General features: G+C 45.0%; 1 protein-coding gene and 1 long non-coding RNA gene across 3 annotated transcripts in view; one reads left to right on the top strand and one right to left on the bottom strand.

Annotated features, from left to right (window-relative positions):
• Positions 1-4598: 4598 nt before the first annotated feature.
• DUSP6 (dual specificity phosphatase 6) lies at positions 4599-9154 on the bottom strand. 2 transcript variants are annotated; one of them, XM_050748566.1, is made up of 3 exons: positions 8182-9154; positions 7130-7567; positions 4599-6103 (listed from the first exon to the last, which is right to left on the bottom strand). In XM_050748566.1, the coding sequence occupies exons 1-3, from the start codon at positions 8579-8581 to the stop codon at positions 5796-5798; spliced, it is 1146 nt and encodes a 381-aa protein (XP_050604523.1). In that variant the 5' UTR covers positions 8582-9154; the 3' UTR covers positions 4599-5795. The 2 variants fall into 2 exon arrangements, with proteins under 2 accessions (XP_050604523.1, XP_050604524.1); XM_050748567.1 differs by lacking the exon at positions 7130-7567.
• A 1076-nt stretch (positions 9155-10230) lies between these two features.
• Positions 10231-23313, top strand: part of LOC126930952 (uncharacterized) — a 32178-nt gene continuing 19095 nt past the window's right edge. The window contains exon 1 of the long non-coding RNA XR_007717725.1: positions 10231-10452. This is a non-coding gene — a long non-coding RNA (uncharacterized LOC126930952). The remainder of the gene's footprint in view (positions 10453-23313) is intronic.

The raw sequence follows: 23313 nt of genomic DNA on the forward strand, positions 1-23313 counted from the left end.
GGCCAGCCTCCCCTGCTGAGCCCTGACCAAATGCAGACTTAGGAACAAAATAAATGACTGTTGTTTGAAGCCACTAAGTTTTGGGGCGCTTTGTAATGTAGCAATAAATAAATGGAACATAAGATAAAAGGACATTCCTGCTACAATTTTTCAGAGAGCTAGGTACACCCTAAGAACCCCTGCCGCTCCTTCCGCTCTTTCTTTCCTCCTTCTGTTCATATTTGCAATAGGAATTAAACTGGACCCAGTGAAAACTACTTAATGTGATAAATACTTAGATTTTCCCCAAAAATAGGAAACAGAATTCTTTAGAATTAGCAACCTTTTCCAGACTTGCTTCGTGCTTTCTTGGATGTCACTATCAAAAAGTGAATGATATTTCCTCACTTTTCCTTTGAGTGTCTGAGAGTTCATGTTTGAAGGTATGGTGGTTTAACATGTTTTCATTACATCAGTGATAGATAATAGATATGCACACTTTCTCTAGTGGCGTTTTCCATGACGAAGTAAGAAAGTGAGTGGGTCAAATTGCATACATGTGAGCTGTTAATCCTTTCCTATGTAAAAAACTAAAATGTGGGGTCTAAAATGTTAGGGGAAGCAGATAGGGAAATACAAGAGCTTGCCCGATAGTTTCTTCAGAGCTCCTCTTTGATTTGGGCACTTTAGCGGTTCCATCTAGAAACAGGTCATTGCCTTCAGCCTCTGCGGGCTCCTGTGAGGTCTTTCGTTGCCTTTTATTTTTAACTTGTTTCATCGAACCAGTGCAATGCACACCAAGGCCTGGATAAATATTTGTGAGTTGTTTGAACTTTGTTCTGTGCCCTTCAATATTCTCAGGAAATCGATTTTGGACTTTAAAGAAGTTTGAAAATTCTTTCACCATAACTGGACTGATTCAGGGCCAATTGCTAAGTGAGCAATGAGAACACGGGAGGAACAAGGGTATTTGAAAGTCTTGCAGGATCTTTCCGAAAACGATTATGGCTGTGTGAGGAACTGCATATAAATTTACACCCAAAGTAATCCTTTTGAAGCAGCTGAAAGTCTGAAGACTGATTTTTTTAAGAGGACATTTCAAGGATATTTTCTTACAGCCAGCTACCACATGATCTGCCCTGGCTGTGTCCTAAAAACCCCCATCTCCATTATTTGCTAATTTGCTGGTCAGTTTACCTCTCTTCTTCTGCAGACCTGCACCATATATATGCCTTCTGCCTCTCCTCCTTGCTTCTTCACACCCTTCCCCTTTCCCCTGACCCACCTCCCTCTTCCAGTTTGCCTCTAGGTGGGATCAGAGTGAGGAAGTGAACTTCTTTGGGTCCAGTTTACTTCTGTCATCGTGAAAGGGGAGTATGGGCAAGGGTCAGGGTCAGGTCCTATGCTAGCTGGTAGCCATTTTAGAGATTCTTAGGAAAAGTCGTTTTATAATTTAAGTGCCAATAGGACCAAGGAAGAGCAAATTCTCTGCGGAGAAGGAGGATGGAAGTTTACCCCTGGTGGACACCTCTCTGACAGCACACCAGCTGGGGCCTCCCACGTGGCTGTGGAATTCACATGGAATTTGGCTAGTCATTTAACCTCTGCTTCCTCCACTTCCTCAGCTGGATAATGGGGACAGCATTTCCTAGCCGACATCATGAGACTTTATAAAGGGGAGCAAATACTGATGACAAGCAATTTCCAACAGGAAGAGCCAAAGGCTCAAGGTTCAGTTCCGCAGTAACAAGCACTGGATATGCAAACCTTCTCTAATGTTACGTGTCAGGTGTCCCATAGGTGGCTTTAGGCTTTGTTGGCCTTTCTCTGCCACAGTTTCCTCTTTGCAAAATAAAGATGATAATAGGACCTATCTCACAGAACTGTTTTGAAGATTAAATGAGATACAAAGTGTAGTATCTGGTATTCATGATAAATGTTAGTTACTTGTTTCACCTGCTCTGCACCTCATTTTATCATGTAATAAGTGTCACCAATCCATGAACAGAAGCTAGAATTATGAGAGAATCCTAGAATGGGAGGCAAAAACTCCCTCATTTTTATAGACAAGAAAAAAGAAATGCAGTAAGACTGGGTGCGCTGCCCAGGGCTACCTGATTCATTAGCAAGAAAGCAGGAGCTACAGTTCAGGTCTCCTAATTGTCAGGTCAGTGCAAGTCTCAGTTTTCATTCCTTTGAAGACTGTGTTGGTATTTTTATCCCCAGATAACCCTTTTTCACTCCTATTTTAACCCTAAGACCAGTTCATACGATTAACCACTGCTTTCTCTAAGTCTCCTGCAGCTCCCAGGAAACCTGCAGATAACCTCCCCTTCCCAAAAGCCATACCCCACCCCAACGCCCCTGCAAAAGGCCAGGAAAGGTAACGCTTTCTCAGAGACCTGAGGAAGCTACTAATGGGGACAGCAGGTGAGGAAGGAGGCGGTGGAACTGCAGCTGCTGGCAAAGGTTGCCCTAGTAACCGTGCGGGCTCCATTCAGGAAGCCAGCCCAACTCCAAGATGCAAAATGATCGCCTTCACGCGGCTACTGCAAGCACAAAGGAACCAGAGGAGCCCTGATATAGCTGGAAGAAAGGGAGGCACAGAGTGAGGTGGGGGCCCATGCTGTCAGTTACAACCTTCCACCTTCCACAGAAGAAAAAGAAGGAAAGAGAATAGCTCTTTGAATCTTCTGGCCTATGTGAACCGTAAAAACCACCCATTTAACGTGAGTCCTTTGGTGAGAATAGAGGGAAACAGGCACCCCTCTGTTCACCAGCCTTCTGAAACAATATGTCAGGAGAAGGGGGAGAAACCTCAAACATTGCAACTTTATGGAGGCTCTAAGCTCTTCATACTCTCTCTCCTTTATTCAGACTGGTGACAAAGACCATTTGCTCCCAATTTATTGGAAACTTTTTTTGTTTTTTTCACAGCTTGAGCTGCTTAGATGCAGCAAGCTCCCTCTCCCCAAATTGCCGTCAGACACTTGCTGAATGGGCCAGGCTCAATTATGCTCCCTCCACAGGTTCAGCTCACACTGTGACCCTGCATGGCTTCCTGCTATTCATATGTGTTACTTCCCCTTTGTGGTAATGGCTTGTGGCACTTAGCCAGAAAACATTATTAATTTCAGAAGTGGACTGACAAACAACAAACCCACAGTGAAACGAGAGGAAGTGCTGGGGAGGCCAGCTGTCGGCTTGAGCCAAGCAGTAGGAACTCAATGTATACAGGTTCTAGGAGGAAAGAGATAATAATCCACAAAGAGGAAATGCACTAAAATTATCCACAGCCCATAGTTTAAAAAAAAAAAAAAAAACGAAAGAAAGAAAAAGAAAAAGAAAAGAAATCAGAGAAAAGAAAGGGGGGAAAAGCACTCAGCTACTTGAGCTGCAGCTGGACAGGAAATTGCTAACGCTGCTTGCAAATCCCTACTTTGAACAGGCAGTTTAGGGAATGCCAGGAGCGGAAACCGTTCAGAACTGGATTAACACAAGCCAAGTTGAACTGCAATCCACTTCTCCTTTCTGTGCTCTTGCTGACTTGGGACACCCAAATAGGACAGACTGACTTGGTATATATATTTTTTGCACTATTTCGGTTTGCTTTTTATACTTAGTTGCTTAAAAATCACCGTGGACAGTTTTATATGATTGCCATCCAACGAAGGCCGCTTGCCTCCTGAAGTGTAGACGACCAAGCAGTTAACACGTGCCATGTGGGTAAAAAGCTCATCCTTCTCCCCACTTCACATGAAGGGACTGAGCTCATGCAAAAAGATGTAGGTATGTTCTAGTTCTCTTGATTCCATACACCTGCCTTTTATTTTGGTTTGTATATTTTTACACCTGAGGTGAGAGGATAGGTCCCAAGAAAAATGACAAGATATAAAGCCTTTAGCTTGGAAAGAAACTATTCAAGATAATCCCCACAAGTTTCAATAGGGGTTTCTGACCCACATCCCAAACCAGTTAAACAAAAAAGCACATTAGAACAGGGATGACTAAGTTGCCTCCTAAGTGCCAATGTAAAATTCTAAAGCCATATCCTGACACAGTGAGGAAGCTTAGATATGCCTTGCCACACGCATGCTAGGGGAAAAAAATGGAGACATCATTCTGGATTCATCCTTCTCACACTAGGATATCTGCAGGTAGAATTGCCAGTAACAGACTGGAAAAGGAATTATCCCTACTTCCTCCTTGGCATTATCTCAGCATTATGGAGCAGAGGATCCTGACAGTGAAGGATAGACAAGAGGTTAACATGTGGCTGTCATCTTATTCTGCTACACCTCTCTGTGGTTAATATCCAAATTTTCTTCCTCAGCAAGCTATGCTCTATAGATTCATTTTTCTTCAGGGGCTTTAAAATTTTAAGCCTGAACTATACTCATAAAAGGTATTGTTCATATACATGATAGTCCATTCTAGGATGTCATCTTTGTGACAAATGATGAATTTCATAAACTGCTGCTGAAAAACATTCTAGGAAAAGCTTAAAAAGAACTTTGCCCTGCTATGCCTACAAGTCAAAATCAATCCCTGAATGAAAAAGCTCTAAAATGTGTCACTTCATACACAGGCGTAACTGAGATTTTTTAAAAAATACACACTCAATAGCCAAAATAGTTATTTATTAATAATTTAAGGTTTTACATTCTTATAATAAATTCCAGCTCAAAACTTTACACCACGAACATAATGGAGCAATTTAACTCTCCCTTCTTCACAATCAAATGCATTTCTCCTATCAAATGGGTACCCATGCTCACACACACACTTCCAGTTTTATACAATTTTTTTAAAGGAAAGAAACCAACCCAAAGTATTGCATTTGAGGTGACACTCCCTGAAGAATTTTATACAGAGGTAATATACTGTTTAGCACAGCTGAAGGGTTTGTTTTTTTTTTTTTTTAAGTGAGCCCATGATTTGGTGTCTTTCCAAGATTATCCCCTTTGAGACAACACAAGATTATCCCCGCCAAAATATTTACAAAGGTAAGGCATAGTCAAACTACATAAAGAGAAAAAAATCATGAGGAAGATACGTGAAAAAGACTAAAGACTTCGCCATAACAAGGTCTTAGTGATAATAGTGTCCATAAAGGTGTCATCAGAATTGGTAAAGTCAAGCATGCTGCAAATATACCCTTTGGATTAGAAAAGAGCACAATTTTTTTGTTTTGTTTTGTTTTGTTTTAAGAGGTGGCATACTGCTCTTTCTCCCTTTGGATCATTTCTTTTAAGCCCATCAAAGGAAAAAACAAACACAATTCAAACAAACACTGTCAAGTGATTTAAGATCAAATATTTACAATAATCAAATGGAGTATCAGATTTTTTTCCAAACTGATACCACAAATACAGAGCTGAAATCTCTCTTTGGCTCCTCTATATGCAAAATTGAATTAGTCTTCATTGAAGACAATTATATAGTCAGTTCCAGATGCAAAAGGAAACAGCCTTACAAGGCCCTAAAGAACACATGCTCCTACCCTACCATTTGGTCCTACCCTATGCGCCTGGAAGTCCTCGAATCCCAGTCCCTGCATGGGTAGGCTGTACACATGGATACAGAGCAAACCTACTGCCTGTATCTATACAGCATGTCCTGTTATTCCAAAGAGAATGGAGCAAATCTCTCTGTTAGTATTAACCAATTCCGCACTTGGTAACCTTGTCTAGTACAGACAGCCGGTGTCATTTTGACACCTGGGGCCACACACAAAGAAAGCAGCCCAGCTGATGCTGCCAAGAGAAACTGCTGAAGGACCAGACACATTCCAGCAAGGAGGGGTGTGGGGTCTTTCACGTAGATTGCAGGGAGTCCACCTGGTAGACATTCTGGTTGGAGGGGGTGGTAAAATACAGCTGCTGTGCTGGAACCCGGTTGTCACAGGGGCTGCTGAGTCCCAGTGTCCTCTCGAAGTCCAGCAGCTGACCCATGAAGTTGAAGTTAGGGGATATGTTGGATTTCTTCATCTTGACAATGTCATAGGCATCGTTCATCGACAGATTGAGCTTCTGCATAAGGTAAGCCACAGTCACAGTGACTGACCGGCTAATGCCAGCCAAGCAATGTACCAAGACACCACAGTTCTTGCCCCGGGCTTCATCTGTGAACACAAAAAGAAAAGCAAGATCTCAGTAGACTGAAAACCACCCTTTGTGAATGATCAGTCTAAGAAGTGAACTTAAAAATATAATAGTAATAATAGTTGTGTGTGGCAGTTGAGCCCTACAAGCAGCAGAAAATGTATCACTGAAATAAAACATGTACACTGGACACAATTACATATTTCAGATATTTTCTGAAAAGAGAGCTTTTGTATTAAGTTTCTGCCAACAAAAAACTCCTTAATGGGTGCATTCTTTGCCTCAGCATGTGAATACCAGAAACCCTGCAATATGTTCGTGAATGCCTTTTATACAGACAACCAGACTGCAAGGGTCTATTAAATTATTCTCCAAATGTTGTGCAGCTAACAATGGAGGTATTCAGGCATTTTAAAAGAGAGAGGGAAGTCACAGGGGACGGCCCATTAGGAGGAACAGGATGTCGACATGGCCTGAAAATGAGTTCCTTTGTAATAGGAAATGCATTACAATGCCTGGAGATTCACTTCTCCCAGGCTTCCAGCCCACAGTTCTTCCTGCTGGGCTCAGGTTACCCACTGTCTCACTGTTACCAGTATCACAGTATCATTCAACTGGATAACATTTAGCATTCATACTGCTTTCCAACAACTAACTTGACGTCCTAAAATAACTCCTAGGTTTTTTAAAATTATAAAGCAATGCTGGAATTTCTGTCTATAGTGAATACTTCTATCTGACCCTTCCCCTGAGTCCAAGACTGTGGGAAAAATCTGTTGTCCGATTATGAACGACTGTCAAATGACTGAATTCAAAGATTCACAGAAACAGCGTTTCAAATACACCTGTAATCTGCAGCCATATCAAAAGGCAGGTTTTCTTCCCTTAGCGAGAAGATAAACCAGAATTAAGGACGCTTTAGGAAAATTAGAGACCTGCAGTACGACAAATTAGCAAGCAGCAAGAACGATTAACAGCTTAAACTCTATGAATGGCTGGGAATTTTGCATTTAAATGTCAGAACGACTACTATTAATTAGTCTCACCTATGAAAGAAATGGCCTCAGGGAAAAACTGGGACAGGTTTTGGCTCCAGTGATCCGAGATGGGGATTTGCTTGTATTTAAACTCTCCTGCGTTCTCAAAGAGATTCGGCAAATTGGGAGTGACGTTCAAGATGTACTTGATGCCGAATTCCTCCAACACGTCCAAGTTGGTGGAGTCTTTGGCACAACCCAAGTAAAGGAAGGGCAAGATCTCCACCGGGAAGGAAGGCTGGCTGTTGGACAGCGGACTGCCATCCGAGTCTGTTGCACTATTGGGGTCTCGGTCAAGGTCAGACTCAATGTCCGAGGAAGAGTCAGAGCTGATCCGCAGGCCCCCGAGCCCCAGCACTGGCAACGGCGGCGAGCTGCTGCTACACGAGCCGTCTAGATTGGTCTCGCAATGCAGGGCGAACTCGGCTTGGAACTTACTGAAGCCACCTGCCAGAACGAGAAAAGTAATCGTGTAACCCGAGAAGCCGTAGTAGTTTTCACAGCTTGTAAGAACCGCAGCCCGGCGCAAGAAACACCACAAGCACCCTACGAACCCCCTACATACAGAACCATAAATAATAGAAATACACTTTAAATGTGCACCATCGGGAATGGAACGAACGGGCCCGCCTCGCCAGAGAACCCTTATTCGTTTGAATCCGGAAATACACAAAATGGCAACTTTTTGGAATATTTTGAAAGCTAGGATGTGCCAATTTGCATCCCCAACAATCTCTCCCATCCTCCAAATCTTAATTCAAAATCGAACGATAGAAAATAGGGTGATGGAGGAGAATGTTCTGGGTAAGAAGGCGCAGAACCCGTTAGAAAGAAACCGCCGGTACCCGCAGCCGGAAGCGGGTGGATTCTGAGCCGGCCCGGTTCTCTGGTGCGGAACGCGCGGTTCGCGGCCGATACCTTGCCGGCTGCCGGCCCCTAGGCTAGCAGCGCGGCTCCGAAGCGCCAGCTGAGCGCAGCAGAGGCATTTTCAGTCCACGCGCCCCGCCCGCAGCCCTGCGCCCCTCGCCCTGCCCCGCGCGCGGAGTTCCCCCGGCGCTTACCTTCCAGGTAGAACGCCCGGCAACCCTCGTCCTTGAGCTTCTTGAGCAGCAGCCCTAGCACTGACTCGCCGCCCGTATTCTCGTTCCAGTCGCTGCTGCTCTCGTCGTAGAGCACCACTGTGTCGGTGCCGCAGCGCCGGGTGAAGCGGTCCCGGTCCTCGCCGCGCGTGAAGAGTGCGCGCACCGGCAGGTTGCCCTTCTGCAGGCGCCGCAGCATGATGCCCGGGATGGCCACGTTGATGGCCGACTCGATGTGCGACGACTCGTACAGCTCCTGCGGCCGGCAGTCCATCAGCAGCAGCCGCTCGTTGCCCAGCTCCAGCTGCTCGTTGAGCCACGCCACCGTCTTGCTGATCGCCATTTCCGACGCGAAGGGCACGGGTCTGAGCGTATCTATCATGGGGGTCGAGCTGCGGGAGAGGGCGGGGTGCCTACCAGACGCCCCTCGGGGCAGGCATAGGCCGAGCGCACCGCGCGTGAAGCTGCCGCTCTCGGAGCGGGGTTTAATTCCGCCTCGCCTAACCCAAGCCGAGGCTAGCGGTTGGGGAAGACGAGACAGAAGTAAAGCCGGAGGTTCTTTCTGCACCCAGCTGCAGCCGCTGGCTGTTAGTGTCAATGAATCTCTCAATGAAGCTGCCCAGACAGTTTTTGTTCCTCCCCAGTGAATGAAATCCAATTAATTCGGACTCAGTTCTACTGAGAGGGGAGGAAAAAAAGTCTAGCGGTTCCTAATCCCTCCCACCAAGTCTGCACCTCAAATCTACCCGGGCGTCTTTCTCCCCGGATTATTTAAGACTCGATTTGCTCACTATCCCTTGGACTCAGCCTCGCACACCCCCTGCGCGAGGCAGCTCCTCAATGGATACAAACAGCGAGCGTCTCAATGGATACATTCTCCGGGCCAGCCAATGAGCGTGCTGCGGAAGGGGCTGTTGCCGTGGGGACGGGCCGGCTGGAACAGGTTGTGTTGATGAATTGTTAATGAGTTTGTCATTCACAAAAACGGAAAGGAATTTCCGCTCCGGATAAGCCCCAGTGCAAACAAGCTGCAACAGCGGGCTCGGCGGGAGGAAGGAGAAAGAAGGGGAGGCGGCAGCGGAGGAGGAGCAGGGCACATAAACCAGGGCACTTCAGTTGTCTCATGTTTCCTTCTGTTGAGAGTTCACACTTCGCGTCGGAACTTTTGCGCACCAATGGCGCAATTAGCATGCACAAAAGCCCTTGTTCGCGACGCTAGCGTTCGCGAGCTAGCTTTAGGAAAACTTGTGCTGACTTTTTGTTCTTTGTATTCTCTTCAAACTCATTTGGACCCAAGTTCGCCTTAACCCTCCCCTCCCCCAACCCCCCTTCTTTAGGCGGTGTGTGGCATTTGTTTGCCAGTTTTAAAGGCCTAGCTCTGTTTGCTCTGATGTTCTTTTAGCCGAGGCTGTGTTGGGGCTGGTGAACTGACTGGGCTTTAGTGACCGATGAGGTGTTAAATGCTAATCCAACATATTTCGAAACAAGCCAGGATTTTGTTGAAACATTTTAAAGCAAACAAACAAACGTCTGGTTGTCCAGAAAATCAGAAGGAAACCTTTTTTCTTAAAGTAACATTTTATTTTCTTTAAAACAATGTAGAGTGCAGAAACAAACTCTTAGGTCAGTCCAGTGCTTTTACTGTATTCCGCTCCAGCGGCGTGGGGAGTTACAAGCCATTGTTCCGGGTATCTAAATCTCTCCCCCCACCCCATCACCACCGTCGCCTGCTGGGGGGTCGCGCTCGTTAATGATTTCTGGGCAAGGAGCTCGGCTTCTGACGGAGGAGCCGGTCTGGCGGGGCTGCCTGGGCGAGGTGTGCTGGGACGCGCCGGGCCAGGCCGGCAGTCCCCGCCATGGGCGAGGAGTGGGGAAGGCCTGCAGGCTGCGGGGCCTCAGCAGGGGGGCTTGACGATTGGTTAGTTGGCAGGGAGGCATGTCACAGGGGGCCTCCCCAGCCCTCTCCTGCCGCCGCCTCCTCCCTTTGTCCAGCGCCGGGCACTCCGGGGAGCACTAGTCGCGCCTGCGCGCTGCGCTCCCTGCCACCGCCCCGCTGTCCCCGTCTCCCCGCTTGGCGGGCAGGGGGTTGTGCGCGATGCAGTGGACGGGTACTGGGCTGAGCGCGGGACTCCCGGTTCCATAAAGATGTGGGGCGGGTGGGGGGAGCAAGGACGAGTGCCTGCCTGGACCCCCCTGGCTCCTGGCTCCCAAGGAGTCGAGGGGAACGTCTCTACCGCCCTGCAGTGCCAGCAGGTAACTTTGGGGAGGTGCCGGCCAGGCCAGTGAGCAGCGCTCGGCCCAGGCGCCGCGGGGCGGACGGACTGGAAGCCGGATGGAGGCGTGGCCGGGTGGGGGCCGCGGCGGCGGGGAGGCGCGTTCCCGGCGCGCGGAGCTCTATTGTTATATAAAAGTGCCGAGGCCTGCCCCTCCCGAGCGGAAAACCACCTGTGTGCGGCCAGCTCGGCGCGGGAGGGCCACGGCCGGAAGGCGCGGGCCCTAATCCGGCCTCCCCTCCCTAAACCCCGGCGGAAAAGAGGCCGCGCTTTGTCCCGCCGATGCCTGAGAGGCGGAAGCGGGGGCAGCCGCCCGGCGGGGTGCGGCTTTGGGGAGCGTCCCTCGCTGCGCTTTGCGCCCACCGTGAACACCGCGAGGGCGCCTAAGGTCGCGGGGTCTCCCTTCGCCCGACGCCCCGCACCCACGGGCATGCCTGCTGACACCCCCGCTGCAATTTGCATTTTTAGTTACCCGCCTCTTCCCTGGTTTGGGAAATGTAGGCTAAAAAAAGGCGGCTGCGAGGCCCAGGTTGCCAATTTTGGAGCTCTGCTGCAGGCAGGCCGCCCCTGGAGGAGCGTGTTCGACGAAGGTGGGGATTGCCGAGCTCTTCTCCGCACCATTTTTGGGCAGCCTTTGGAACAAAACTCCTATATTTCACTGGGTATCTGTTAGTTTCAGCCGTGGGAGGCCTGCGCTGGAGTTGACTCCCCCTATCCTCCCCGATCTGTCACAGAAGTTCCCACCCCGAGACGTTTCAGTCATTGGGACCTGGGGACAGGGAGGGAAGAGGCAGGATGCCCTGCAGAGGAACTGAGAAGAGCAAACCTGTTGGAGATTCAGCGCAGCACCTCCAACAGAAGAGAAAGGGAGGGAAGTTGGGTTTCCACTTTGCCTGTTTTAATACGCAGCTACCTGAGTATGACTATAGATTCGAGAGGATACATCGAAACTGTAGTTTTTACCCATGCTTCTGAACTCTATTGCCAAGGGAATGCCGATCTTTCCTGGCGCATTGGCTAAGTGGCGTTCTGACCGCTCAGTCCTAGAAATGCTGAGAAAAGGGCTTCTGGAGTGGGACGGCCCTCGTTTGCATTGTGTCCCCCGCTTCTTCCTAGGTATGCGCCCTTAGTTAAATCATTTAGTTGTTCTAAGTTGCAGTCTTCTTTATAATGAAGATAAAACTATCTGCTTCATAGGGTCCCTGTGACAACAAAATGGGTACGGTGAAATGTCCTAAAGTGGTGGTGGGGTGCTATTAGCTGTTGGAATTAATTTTTTATGCTTCTGAATTGAGGATCTGTGAAAAGGCCTCGGTTTGGGGGCACGGTTTGGGCATCCCACAGATGCCCCTTGAGGCTTGCTTGACAGCCCGCCTGCACTCGCTCATCTCCAGGAAAGCCCTCTGAGGTACTACCCTAACCGATTTAATCCGTTCCAATTCAGCTGTCAAGTAAAGGAGGTGTTATCGTAGACCAGGATCAAAATCCTTTAGCACGATTATCAGAATGGACCCAGCTACATTTCTGACTTCTCCCTACTGGTTACCTTTGAAACACTGTGTTCTCCAGTCACAGCAAACTGATATAACAATGCCTATTAGGCACTTACTACACGATGGGTGGTATCGTCTTGTTTCTGTGTTTACGTGCATAATTTCGGACAGTCTTCAGAAAAGACGTAAATTATCCCCATTTACAAAGATTAAGGAATTTGCCCAAGGTCACACAGTAGCAACAGAGAGTGTCAAGACGTGAGGCCAAACCCTTTACAGACTCTTAAGGATGCCCACATGCACGGATTATATATAATGTTGTGGACACTATACTCACCTCCACGTGGTATTCCCTGCCCACATATGAAGAATCTCAAGGGAAGCATTTTGAATTTTGACCTCCAGGCTTTCTCCAGCCTCACGTTTTTTGTTGCATCCTCCCTACAGAGGTCAAAGATCAAAAGTTAGGCTACTTTCCCTGCTCCTTTTACACACCAGTGGTTTTCTTTGCACGCAACTCTTCATCAGTCAACCATTCACTAAATGTTGCGTCTTCTCTCTCCCTTAGAATATGCCATAGATCCTAATCTTCACAAGTGCCATCAAGTGCCATTGCTTATCTAGTGCATCAGCACAGCACATAAGCCTGGGTTCAAACCTCTGTCACTCACTGGTCGTCTGGGCCTCACTTCATTCATTCATTGACGCATTTATTCTAGATTCCAGGAAAGCAGCAGAGAATAAACAGACAAGAATAGCCTGCCTCACTGAAGTTTACATTCTAATGAGGACAGTCCAATAAAACAAATAATTATATATTAGAAAGTGAAAGCGCTATAGAGAAAAAGCAAGAAAAGGAATTCGGAAGTGTGTAACATTGGGAATATATATTCCTCCCTCAAAGGACTGTGAGGTAGAGACAACTGAGATGACACACGAGAAGTGTAGGGCACAAAGTCCGTATTCAGAAGATGATTTTTAAAATATCACCACTTGGGGGAGGGGAGGGATAGCATTACAAGATATACCTAATGTAAATGACGAGTTAATAGGTGCAGCATACCAACATGGCACATGTATACACATGTAACAAACCTGCACATTGTGCACATGTACCCTAGAACTTTAATAAAAATTAAAAAAATATATATCGCCACTTCATTCCTGCATAAGGCATGCTGTTGGTGGTGATCTTGCCATTCCTGTGAGGCACTGAGGAAAAGGTCTCTTAGGAGATAAGGGCTTTAGTAGTTTGGAAGAATTATAGGCTTCCTTAATTCCGGAGGCCTCGGTGCCCTTCAGAGGATATCATTCATATGAAGAGGGCTGTGTTTAAAGACTGGAGATAGCAGATTATCTGTGATCCATTCTCATGAGTGCAGAGAAGCACTTTCATAGATCCTCATTTCTCTCTGTGTGTGTGTGTGTGTATGTGTGCACTGAGCGCCTGTGCTTGTGCTTGAATTCCTCCTGGTGTTTCCCTCTGGAAAGTTCCTTAAAAATTGTTAGTTAAAAGACAATTTGTTAAAAAGCTGTGTCCTTTGGTTATAAAATTTTCTCAAAGCAATTCGAGAAACATTCCAATTTTGCAGGAATTTACCTGAGTTCAAGGACACTTGCGATTTATAAGATCCAAATGGGCTAGCATGACCTTTAATCTTCTTGGAATAATCTCTGTGAATACAATGACATTTATTAACACATCATGTGAAAACAGTTAAACAGATTTTCAGCAAACAAGAAGAGTTTGGGAAGTTCTGACTTAAAATGTAAATGCATTTAGGGGTCCCAGGTAGGCCCTCAAAGTGACAGTGGCTTTCAGTGCAGCCGAAACTTCGAAACTGAATTTAACCGTATTTGGGGTGCACGAAACTCACCCTAAAGTCTTCTGACGAGTGCTTTTAAAATATACCAAAAGGCCGGCGCGGTGGCTCACGCCTGTAATCCCAGCACTTTGGGAGGCCGAGGCGGGCGGATCACGAGGTCAGGAGATCCAGACCATCCTGGCTAACACAGTGAAACCCCGTCTCTACTAAAAATACAAAAAATTAGCCGGGCGTGGTGGCGGGCGCCTGTAGTCCCAGGTACTGGGGAAGCTGAGGCAGGAGAATGGCGTGAACCAGGGAGGCGGAGCTTGCAGTGAGCCGAGATCGCGCCACTGCACTCTAGCCTGGGCGACAGAGCGAGACTCCGTCTCAAAAAAAAAAAAAAAAGAAAGAAAAGAAAAGAAAAGATACCAAGAAGCTGTACCACAACAGTAGCAACTGAGGAACACAAGAGGCCTAAGGAACTGACAATAGGTAACATGACTCATAGGCAGTGATAGGCTGTGAGAAAGCCAAAGGGAATTTCAAATAGCCCCCAATTAAAATTCCATGAGGGCAGCCCCTGGGAATTGCAGATCCAGGTTTGCTATCAAACTGCTTCTCACGTGAAAGCTCCGTGCAGCTCGTCCCATGGTGAGGAGCTGGAAGGTCTTACTGAGCACGGGTTAATGATTTCCCCAAAAATGTGGGGGAAGGGGAAAGGCAGGCTAGGTTAGACCTCAAGGCAGAGGTAGCTGGACAGCAACACCAGAATCACTCACCCACAGGCATATCTAGTGGGAGAGTGGAGCTTCCCTGTGAACGAGATGGCACATTCGTGCATTGCCAGGATGATCCCACCTGAAGAAAAATATAAACTATTGTGAAATTCAGACTTTAGCCAATTTGGCTAAGCTTTTAAAAATTATGGTCTTCGTCAGCTTTCTTGCATTTCTGTTTCCAATCATCTGACGAAAGACAAATTAATTTACATTCAGGCTCCCGTAGAGACTTTATCTAGAATTTTTTTAAAGCTAGACAGTCTCTAGCAAAGAAATTCATTTAAAGATAGCAATGTTAATTTTTTATTTCAGATGTTTTAATTCCATCCCTTCCACTGGGAAAATATTCATTGATTCTTCTTCCTTATCCTTTATTTTTACAAAGCAGGAAATGTAAAAAGTATATATAAATGTATATATAAGAAACTGTCACGATGTTGGCATTTCTGCAGTACATTTCTGAGTAAGCACATTTACCTTCTTTTGGAAAGGAGATGAGGGTACCTTGTTTCCCATTGTTCTGTTTCGAAAGCCCCAGCGATGATCCTTAGTGAGAAAGTATAGCTTACATTGCCAGCCAGGGAGGTGAGAGGCTATATGTATTCAGCTCTCCAGAACCTTCTCATGTCCTGTCATGAAGCACCACACGTGGTGTCAGGGGCATTATCCATGTTGCATCTACATGTGGAATATTTGCCTTGAGCCTCCCTGTGTGGGCTATGTTTCCTCTGGTGACTTTTCTCTCCATCTTGTGTTCCGTTATTTACGCAGGTGTGAGTAGTACATATAGCTGTTGTGTAAGAGAACTCATTATTTTTCTAAGTGGGTACTATTTCCTGCCACCCTATTTTTGCTTCAGAAATCAGTGGAAGTAACTGTGTGTGTCCACAGTACAAGAATGCTCTAGCTCACTTTTTCAAACTTAAGAACTTGCAGATCCCCCAAGAATATATTAATAGAATCCTAGGGAGCCCCAAACTCCAGTCTAAACAACACTGCTTAAGGCTGTTGGTGGGTTAATTATAAAAGTTATATCTGGACATATCATGAAATAACAATATAGTGGCTACAACTTACTCTACACCAACCATTGTACAGGTTAAATTTAACCATTGTGATTACCTTGCGAAGCAAGTATACCATTATCACAACTTTATGGTGGGGAAGCCTGGGCTCAAATGTCAGGTAATTTATGCTGAATCCAAACTTGCATCTCAGTCCCTTCAAAACTCCTTAGTACACACTGCTCCCAACCTGATGAGTGGCCCTAAATGAATTCAACCTGGTCTACCATGATAGCTTCTACATAATTTGTTAAATTTTATCTTGCTGGTCCAGACTAGGACTTGTGGAATCAGGCCAACCCGGATTCTAATCCTAGCTTACCTACTTTCTGGCCCTATGACTCTCAGGGAAACCATTTCATCTCCCCATGTCTCAGTTTCCTTATCTGTAAAATAGGAATACTCTATCACAGAGTTGTTGCAATCAGTGATTTATATTTGTAAAGGGGGTAGAAACAGTCCTAGAACGATAACTCATTGACTGCTACCTGTTTTTATTGTTACACACACACAATTTTTTTTTTTTTTTTCTTTTTGAGACAGTCTCACTATGTCACCAGGCTGGAGTGCAGTGGCACGATCTCGGCTCACTACAACCTCCGCCTACCAGGTTCAAGCAATTCTTGTGCCTCAGCCTCTCAAGTAGCTGAGATTACAGGCGTGCACCACCATGCCCAGCTAATTTTTGTATTTTTAGTAGAAATGAGGTTTCGCCGTGTTCCCTAGGATGGTCTTGAACTCCTGGCCTCAAGTGATCCACCAGCCTCCCAAAATGCTGGGATTACAGATGTGAGCTACCGCACCTGACCACAACTCTTAATAAATGTTTATTGACCTTGCTGAAAAGGGATCATATAACAGAAAAAAACACTACGGTGTTAATTTAGTTCTTAGGAAGAGAAAAACAATCCATACACATTTTTGAAAAAAAGTTGCAACGAACAGAATCAACTGCTTTACGGCCCCTGTTAGTTGCTGAGGTAAGCAACCCAGAAATTGAGGTTTCTCAATGGGCTGAGATACCTGGATAGTTTTGGGACAGTGAAAACACACTGCATACCAGGGGTTCCCCATCATTCTAGGACTCACCTGCTGAAGTAGCAGGCACTTTCCCTGTTCCATCAATGCTGGCTCATAGCTGATCCTATGGACTGCATGTTGTGCAAGAGGGGAATTGGAAATCCACTAGCTTGAGCCACATAGCCGTCGTCTCTCGATCTGGGTTCAAGGCACCTAATGGAAACACACATTTATATTATGAGTCCTGCATGTAAGAAGTCCCATTCTCTGGGAACTTCCTTTCTCCCTCCGACTTCATGCCGAGCAGGAGCTTTTCAGAATACAGGGGAGGGGAAGAGAGGAGGGTCAGAGCTGGGCATGAGAGCCACTCTCCCATGACTGGAAGGAAACTTCCATTAATAGACAGATGAGAAAGGCTGTGCTAGAAGCCACATTGTAGAAGCATACCCAGCCTTGAGTAAACAGACACCTGCTTAGCACAGTTTCTATACTAATTTTTGCACATACAGAATTCCAAGATTAGTTTTATTAAACATTCGATAGGTATATCCTTTGGTATAAATCCATCACGTTTTTCTGGACATACCAGAAGTTTTAGGTTCCTTACCCAAACCTCAGAAGTAAACCCAGCCAAGTGTGGTGGCTGATGCCTGTAATCCCAGCACTTTGGGAGGCCAAGGCAGGCAGATCACGAGGTCAGGAGATCGAGACCATCCTGGCTAACAAGGTGAAACCCCGTCTCTACTACTTAAAAAAAAAAAAAAAAAAAAAAAAAAAAAAAAGGCCAGGCATTGTGGTGGGCGCCTGTGGTCTCAGCTACTCAGGAGGCGGAGCTTGCAGTGAGCCGAGATCGCGCTGCTGCACTCTCAGCCTGGACTACAGATCGAGACTCCCTCTCAAAAAAAAAAAAAAAAAGTGTAAACTTTTGCTAGGTCATGCCCCTGCCTAACCAGTTTCCCAGGGAAAAAGCCTTACTGATGGGATTTGTCTGTTCTTTTGTTATATTTTCTGTTTGGTAATTTACTTTTGTTTTTGGCTTAACACAAATTTATTATTTTTCAGTTCTGTAGGTCATAAGTCCCCAGTGGGTCTCCCTGGACTAAACCCAAGGTGTCAGCAGGGCTGCTTTTCATTTTGGAGGCTCTAGGGGAAAACTTGTTTCCCTGATTATTCAGGTTGTTGGCTGAATTTAGTCCTTAGGGGGGTAGGACTCTGGTCCCTGTTTGCTTGCTGCGTTCCCAACTTCTAGAGGCCACCTGCATTCCTTTGCCTGTGCCCCCTCTTCCTGTGTCTTCAAGGCTAACAATAGCAGGTCACATGGTTTTCATGGCTCAAATCTCTGCTGCCTCTTCAACCGCTGTATCTCTCTGACTTGCTCTTTGTCTTCCTCTTCTACGTTTAAGGACTCATGAGGTTACATTGGGCCCACCTAGGTAATCCAGGATAGTCTCCCCATCTCAACGTCTTTAAAGTATCTTTTGCCATGTAAGGTAACATATTCACAGGTTCCAGACATTAGGGCGTGGATATCTGGGAGGTCATGCTGCCTACATGTGGTCGTCTTGAAGAGACAGGTAATTTGTTGGAAAGGGGTATGGGGGACCTTTTTGGAGTGAGGGAAATGTTCTATATCTTGATTAGGATGGTGGAGGGTATTCAACTGTTCAATCTTTCAAATTTTAGTTTAACATCTACATTATTGCATTTTCCAAGTTTTATATTTTGCTTGTAATGATTTATTTAGAAGCAACTTTGTGTGAGGCATTGTATTAAGCACTTACTGTCATCATCTCATGCATTGTTCCCTCCTAGTACTCTGGTGTTATTACATAATAAGTTTGCGTTAACCGATTAAGTTTGATGATGCAGTATAGTGACTAGAGTCTTTCAGGTACATATTGTTCCACTTTATGGCTATTTTCCATTTCAATTTAAAGGCCAAAGGGATTTTCCCATTTACCAGTTTATTATAAAAGCTACTATAAAGGATACAGATGAAGAGATGTGTAGGGCAAGGCATGTGGGAAGGGGCTTCTGTTTCCATGCCCTTTCCAGGTGCACCACACTCCAGGAACCTCCATGAACTCAGCTATCCCAATGCTCCAATAATTTAAGTAATTCAGTGTAACCAGCTGTAGGATTCCAATGCTTTAGGCAGAAATAATTAGCTGGCATTCTTTAATGTGAATCCACTTGATGACCTGAGGGTTTTAAAAATTTAGTATAAAGGATATTAAAAGCAAATTATTTTTTTTCTTTCTTTTTTTCTTTTTTTTTCTTTTCTGGGGACAGAGTCTCACTCTTGTTGCCCAGGCTGGAGTGCAATGGTGCGATCTCAGCTCACCAAAACCTCCGCCTCCCGGGTTCAAGCCATTCTCCTGCCTCAACCTCCTGAGTAGCTGGGATTACAGGCACCTGCCACCGTGCCTGGCTAATTTTGTATTTTTAGTAGAGACGGGGTTTCTCCATGTTGGTCAGGCTGGTCTCGGACTCCTGACCTCAGGTTATCCGCCCACCTTGGCCTCCCAAAGTGCTGAGATTACAGGCGTGAGCCACCGCGCCTGGCCTAAAAACAAATTATTTCTGTTCTTGAAATTGGTGCACTTACAATATGTGGTAGAGGAGGTGTGGCAGGACCCATGGACCTTGCATGACCAAGGTACAAGAGAGCAGACAGCTCAACTGTCTGTGTCATGGTGTGGCTTCCAGCACTGAGCCTAGGATCCTGCCCTCATGAGATGACGACCTGCAGGTTCACCTTTAGAACATTGCTGCCTTCAGTGTGGCCCTTTCATGCAATGTGCTGTTAATTAGAGGACTTATGGCAGAGAGAAGGACTTTTTTCCATTTTGTATGACTGTACCTACTGCTAAAGCATATTTTTTAATCTAGTTAAATTTGCTGTGAAATTTACATTTATAGTGAGAGTGAGATGGAGTGTGGTGTGGAATGTAACCTAAATCTGGAGCCTCTAACGACTAACCCCTGATTTTGATCAAAAGAATCTGACAACTACTTTACAGCCAAACTGACTTAAAAGAAAAGCTTTTTAAAGAAATATAGGTGCCCAAGTCCCATAACCAGTAATTCTGATTTAATTGAGGTAAGGTGGATCTTGGCATTGGTATTTTCCAAAAGCTGCCCAGAGAATTCTGATATGTGGCCTGGACTAACAACTGGCTTAGAAGCATTCACGACAATCATCCCCCAACAGTCTCTTGACTAGGCAGAGGTTTCCAGTGAGCCCAAGAGCTTCCCACCCAGACCAGTAGGTCTAGAAATGAAATGTTTAGAAACACCTGGATACTTTAGAAAAGGAAGTTTCTACTTCCTTTCTCAGTCCATATCCTGGCCTCCACGACAGGAACTCTGATTCAGAAGACCTAGGGATGGGCTCAGGCAACTATATTGTAGTCCAGCAGCCAGAAGTGTCTTATACAGGTGGACCAAACTTTGAGAAGCTTCAGGTGACATCCCAGATAGTCAGATTCCTCACCCATCCACTCTGTTCAGCAATTGTAGAAATGTTCTTGAAGTAACTGGAAAGATGAGCCAAATAGTATTCTTTAGGCACAAGCATCAGAACTTCTTAACAGGAAAATGCTGTGTCAGGCATACCTAATCTGCTTGCCCTTATAAATGCAACTCTTGAACGAGTATGCACTCTGAGTTATTTACTGGTGAAACCTGTCACAAAGCAGTTGGGAGATTACAAAGAACAGAAGAAGGTATCTTGGTAGCAGCATCATGTGTTTATTGAGCACCCATGGTGTGTCTAAAACTGAAATGACTGCTGGGGCTTATGAAAATGAGTGAGATTCAGGCCCTGCTGTCACACATACACACAAATAAGTCTAATTGGGGAGGTTAGACGTGCCCAGGTAGCTAGAATGTGATGTAATAAATGTGGTCATTGCAGTAGAAAGGAAGTGCTATGGGAACAAGAAGAGGAAACGGTTCATCTACCTTAGGGTGGGAGGTGGAAGGTAGAGGTGGGGTGCTGGGAAGCATCCCAGCGGAGGCAGCATCTGAGTTAGATTCCCCAGGGAGCAGATTTCTCACTGTCCCCCTTCCAGTGTGATAGGAGAAGACTGGCACTCTGGGCAAGACAGAAAGATGACCCGAGCTGAGGTTTGGAGGAATGGGCATGTGTGACCAGTGCAGTGCAGGTGAATGGTATGGAAGGCAAAGATTGGCAGGGAACCTGGGAAAGGTAGTGTAGTGCCAGATGGAAATGGGCTTTGGATGTCATGATAAGAAGTTTTGAATTTTTCTTTAGGTGAAGTCATCATAGATATTTATACAGGGGTGTGACATGATTTCAGGATATAATTCTGTAACAAAGGGGGCGAGTAGACTGGAAGGGAGAGAGAAACTGGGGGCAGGAAAACCAATTAGGAAGCGATTGCAATTGTCCAGAAAAAGGATGCAGTGCCACCACAATCGTCCTCTTCCTAAAATAATGTATTCATCAACCTGCTTAGTTTTATTCCTCCTATTTCTGCAGCTAGAAAAATCACTTAGCCCTCCTGTGACTCAGAATTTCTCCCTATTAATAGAAGATGACAGAATACTTATCTTACCTCACACAGGGAGATACTGAGAGATGCTTGCAATCGTAGCCGCGAAAGAGGGGAAAATGTTATTCCAAATGCCAGTGGCAGTAATTACTCTGGGGTAGTGAGGAGAGGGACATTGCCTTTCCCCCCTAACAGTTCATTATAAAAATTTCAAACCTACAGAAAAGTTGAAAGTTGAGTAAGAGCATCAGAAATACTCTTTGGAGGGAAGCTTCTGCAGAAATTCCAAGTACTCACCACCCAGGAAGTGGCATTTCCAATACAAGGGCCCATAGCCTTCAGGATGAGAATGCCATTGCAGCCTATTTGGTTACAAACAGTGTTCTATAATATGAGATTTTGTAAAGAAAGGCCTATTTTCCCATTGTTTTCCATTACAAACAAAAGTGTAAGAAATGATGCTCTTATTATTCCTATTGCTGAAATGGGGCTGGGGAGGGCCATATTTGACAGAGTTATATAGTCATCTACATGATTTCAGGTTGTGTTTTGCCCTTTGGGGTTTGGAGTCTACCCTTATAGCAAGAGGCACATTGTCATACCTTTTCCATCTGCTGCTGGGCCCCTTCCCATACTAGGTCTCCATTTCAGCACCCTGGACCACATCAGAATTCTTTGTTTTTGGAAAAGCATCATTGACATCTATCGCAGGGTGTGTGACAGACGTAAACTGCTTTAAGTTTTGCCAAAATGACTGTGTCTTCTACTTTTAAAAAGAAATCTGTGCTCTCTATATTTGCTGAGTTGGTATAAGATATTCTGAGGGATAAAAATATGAATCATGTAGAGACACTGCCCTCAAGAAGCTAACAGATAGGACTGTGATCTAATGAGGTTGTGAGGGTAGCATTCAGTGCTTTTTTAGAACAGTATCAACTTTCAAGATTCAAAAGGTTGGTCGTGTTCAATGACTGATGGAGTCCTTCCAACTGGAATGGGGTGATTCGAACTTACAATGAGGAAACCTAAAGTACTTCATTTTATATATGAAAATCAAATGGTTATTGAGTGATATAATAAGGAGACATATCAGGAATACATAAGGAGAAGATAATATATGCTCCTTTCTAAAGTACATTTACGTAAGTAATGAATGATTAGCTCTTTCAAATGGAAATGTTTTCTCTAGTACAGTAAATTATTCTGATTCATTTGTTCACTCTTAGCATGCATTTCTTGGAAAACTTACTGGCAAAATTTGTCACAAAGCAATTAGGAGATTACAAAGTACAGAAGAATAGCCTTTAAGTCCTTACACTAATTAGTTCTTATTTTAAGGACAGTTTAAATCTCACAACATCACAGCCTGTTTCGCATGCACTCTTTCATTTACTTGTTAGATTCCTTTACTGCAAAGAGCCCAAGGAAAACAACTAGAAACAAACCATGGCTATGTGGACAAGAAAGAGTCAGTTATAAAGGGAAATGAATGAAGATTTATTCATTTATTAATAAAGTAATGTGGGCAGCCATTTGATAATTCTAATTTCTGATTTAGTCTTTAAAGATGATTTATTTGCATATATTTTTAAAAGTCTGTGCTGTTGCCAAGTGACTTGGAACTACACAGCATAGTTTACTCACCAATTAGATGAAAGCCTGTTTTAAAAAGGCTGCACATATTATACTGGTTTTTTTTTTCTCTTAAAAAACAAACCATTGTTGATTTTTGGACAGGTGACATTTGTGCATGGAACAAAATATAAAAGGAAAGATATGGCATGGAGTAAGTCAGCCTCTCCTGGCCACCCACTTCCTCTCCCTGGCACCAACCACTTTTGACTAGCATTTTGTGTATCTTCTCAGCGGGAGTCTATGCATGTACAAGGATTTGCATTTATTATTGGTCTCACTGGTATGCAATTGTAGCAGACTCATTTTTGATGACTACATAGTATTCCATTGTGTGGACATAGCATAATTTATTTAGTGAGCCATCATATCGATAGATATTGAGGTTGTTCATATTCTTTTTGCTACTGCAAGCAAAGACTGCAATGATCATGTTTTATACATTCATCCACCTTGTGTGTGAATATATCTGGAATTGTTTGGTCAGAGTATATGAGTTTATAATTTTGATCATTATTGCCCAAA

The sequence above is a fragment of the Macaca thibetana genome, chromosome 11 (assembly GCF_024542745.1).
Source record: "Macaca thibetana thibetana isolate TM-01 chromosome 11, ASM2454274v1, whole genome shotgun sequence".
NCBI classification, from domain to species: Eukaryota; Metazoa; Chordata; class Mammalia; order Primates; family Cercopithecidae; genus Macaca; species Macaca thibetana.

What these genes read in the sequence shown, in the direction of transcription:
- DUSP6 (XM_050748566.1), bottom strand. Translation starts at nt 8,581, where the DNA reads ATGATAGATACGCTCAGACCCGTGCCCTTCGCGTCGGAAATGGCGATC. An exon ending in CCGGGCGTTCTACCTGGAAG is followed by an intron (nt 7,568 to 8,181) that starts GTAAGCGCCGGG and finishes TCGTTCTGGCAG; the next exon opens with GTGGCTTCAGTAAGTTCCAA. An exon ending in TGAGGCCATTTCTTTCATAG is followed by an intron (nt 6,104 to 7,129) that starts GTGAGACTAATT and finishes TTGTGTTCACAG; the next exon opens with ATGAAGCCCGGGGCAAGAAC.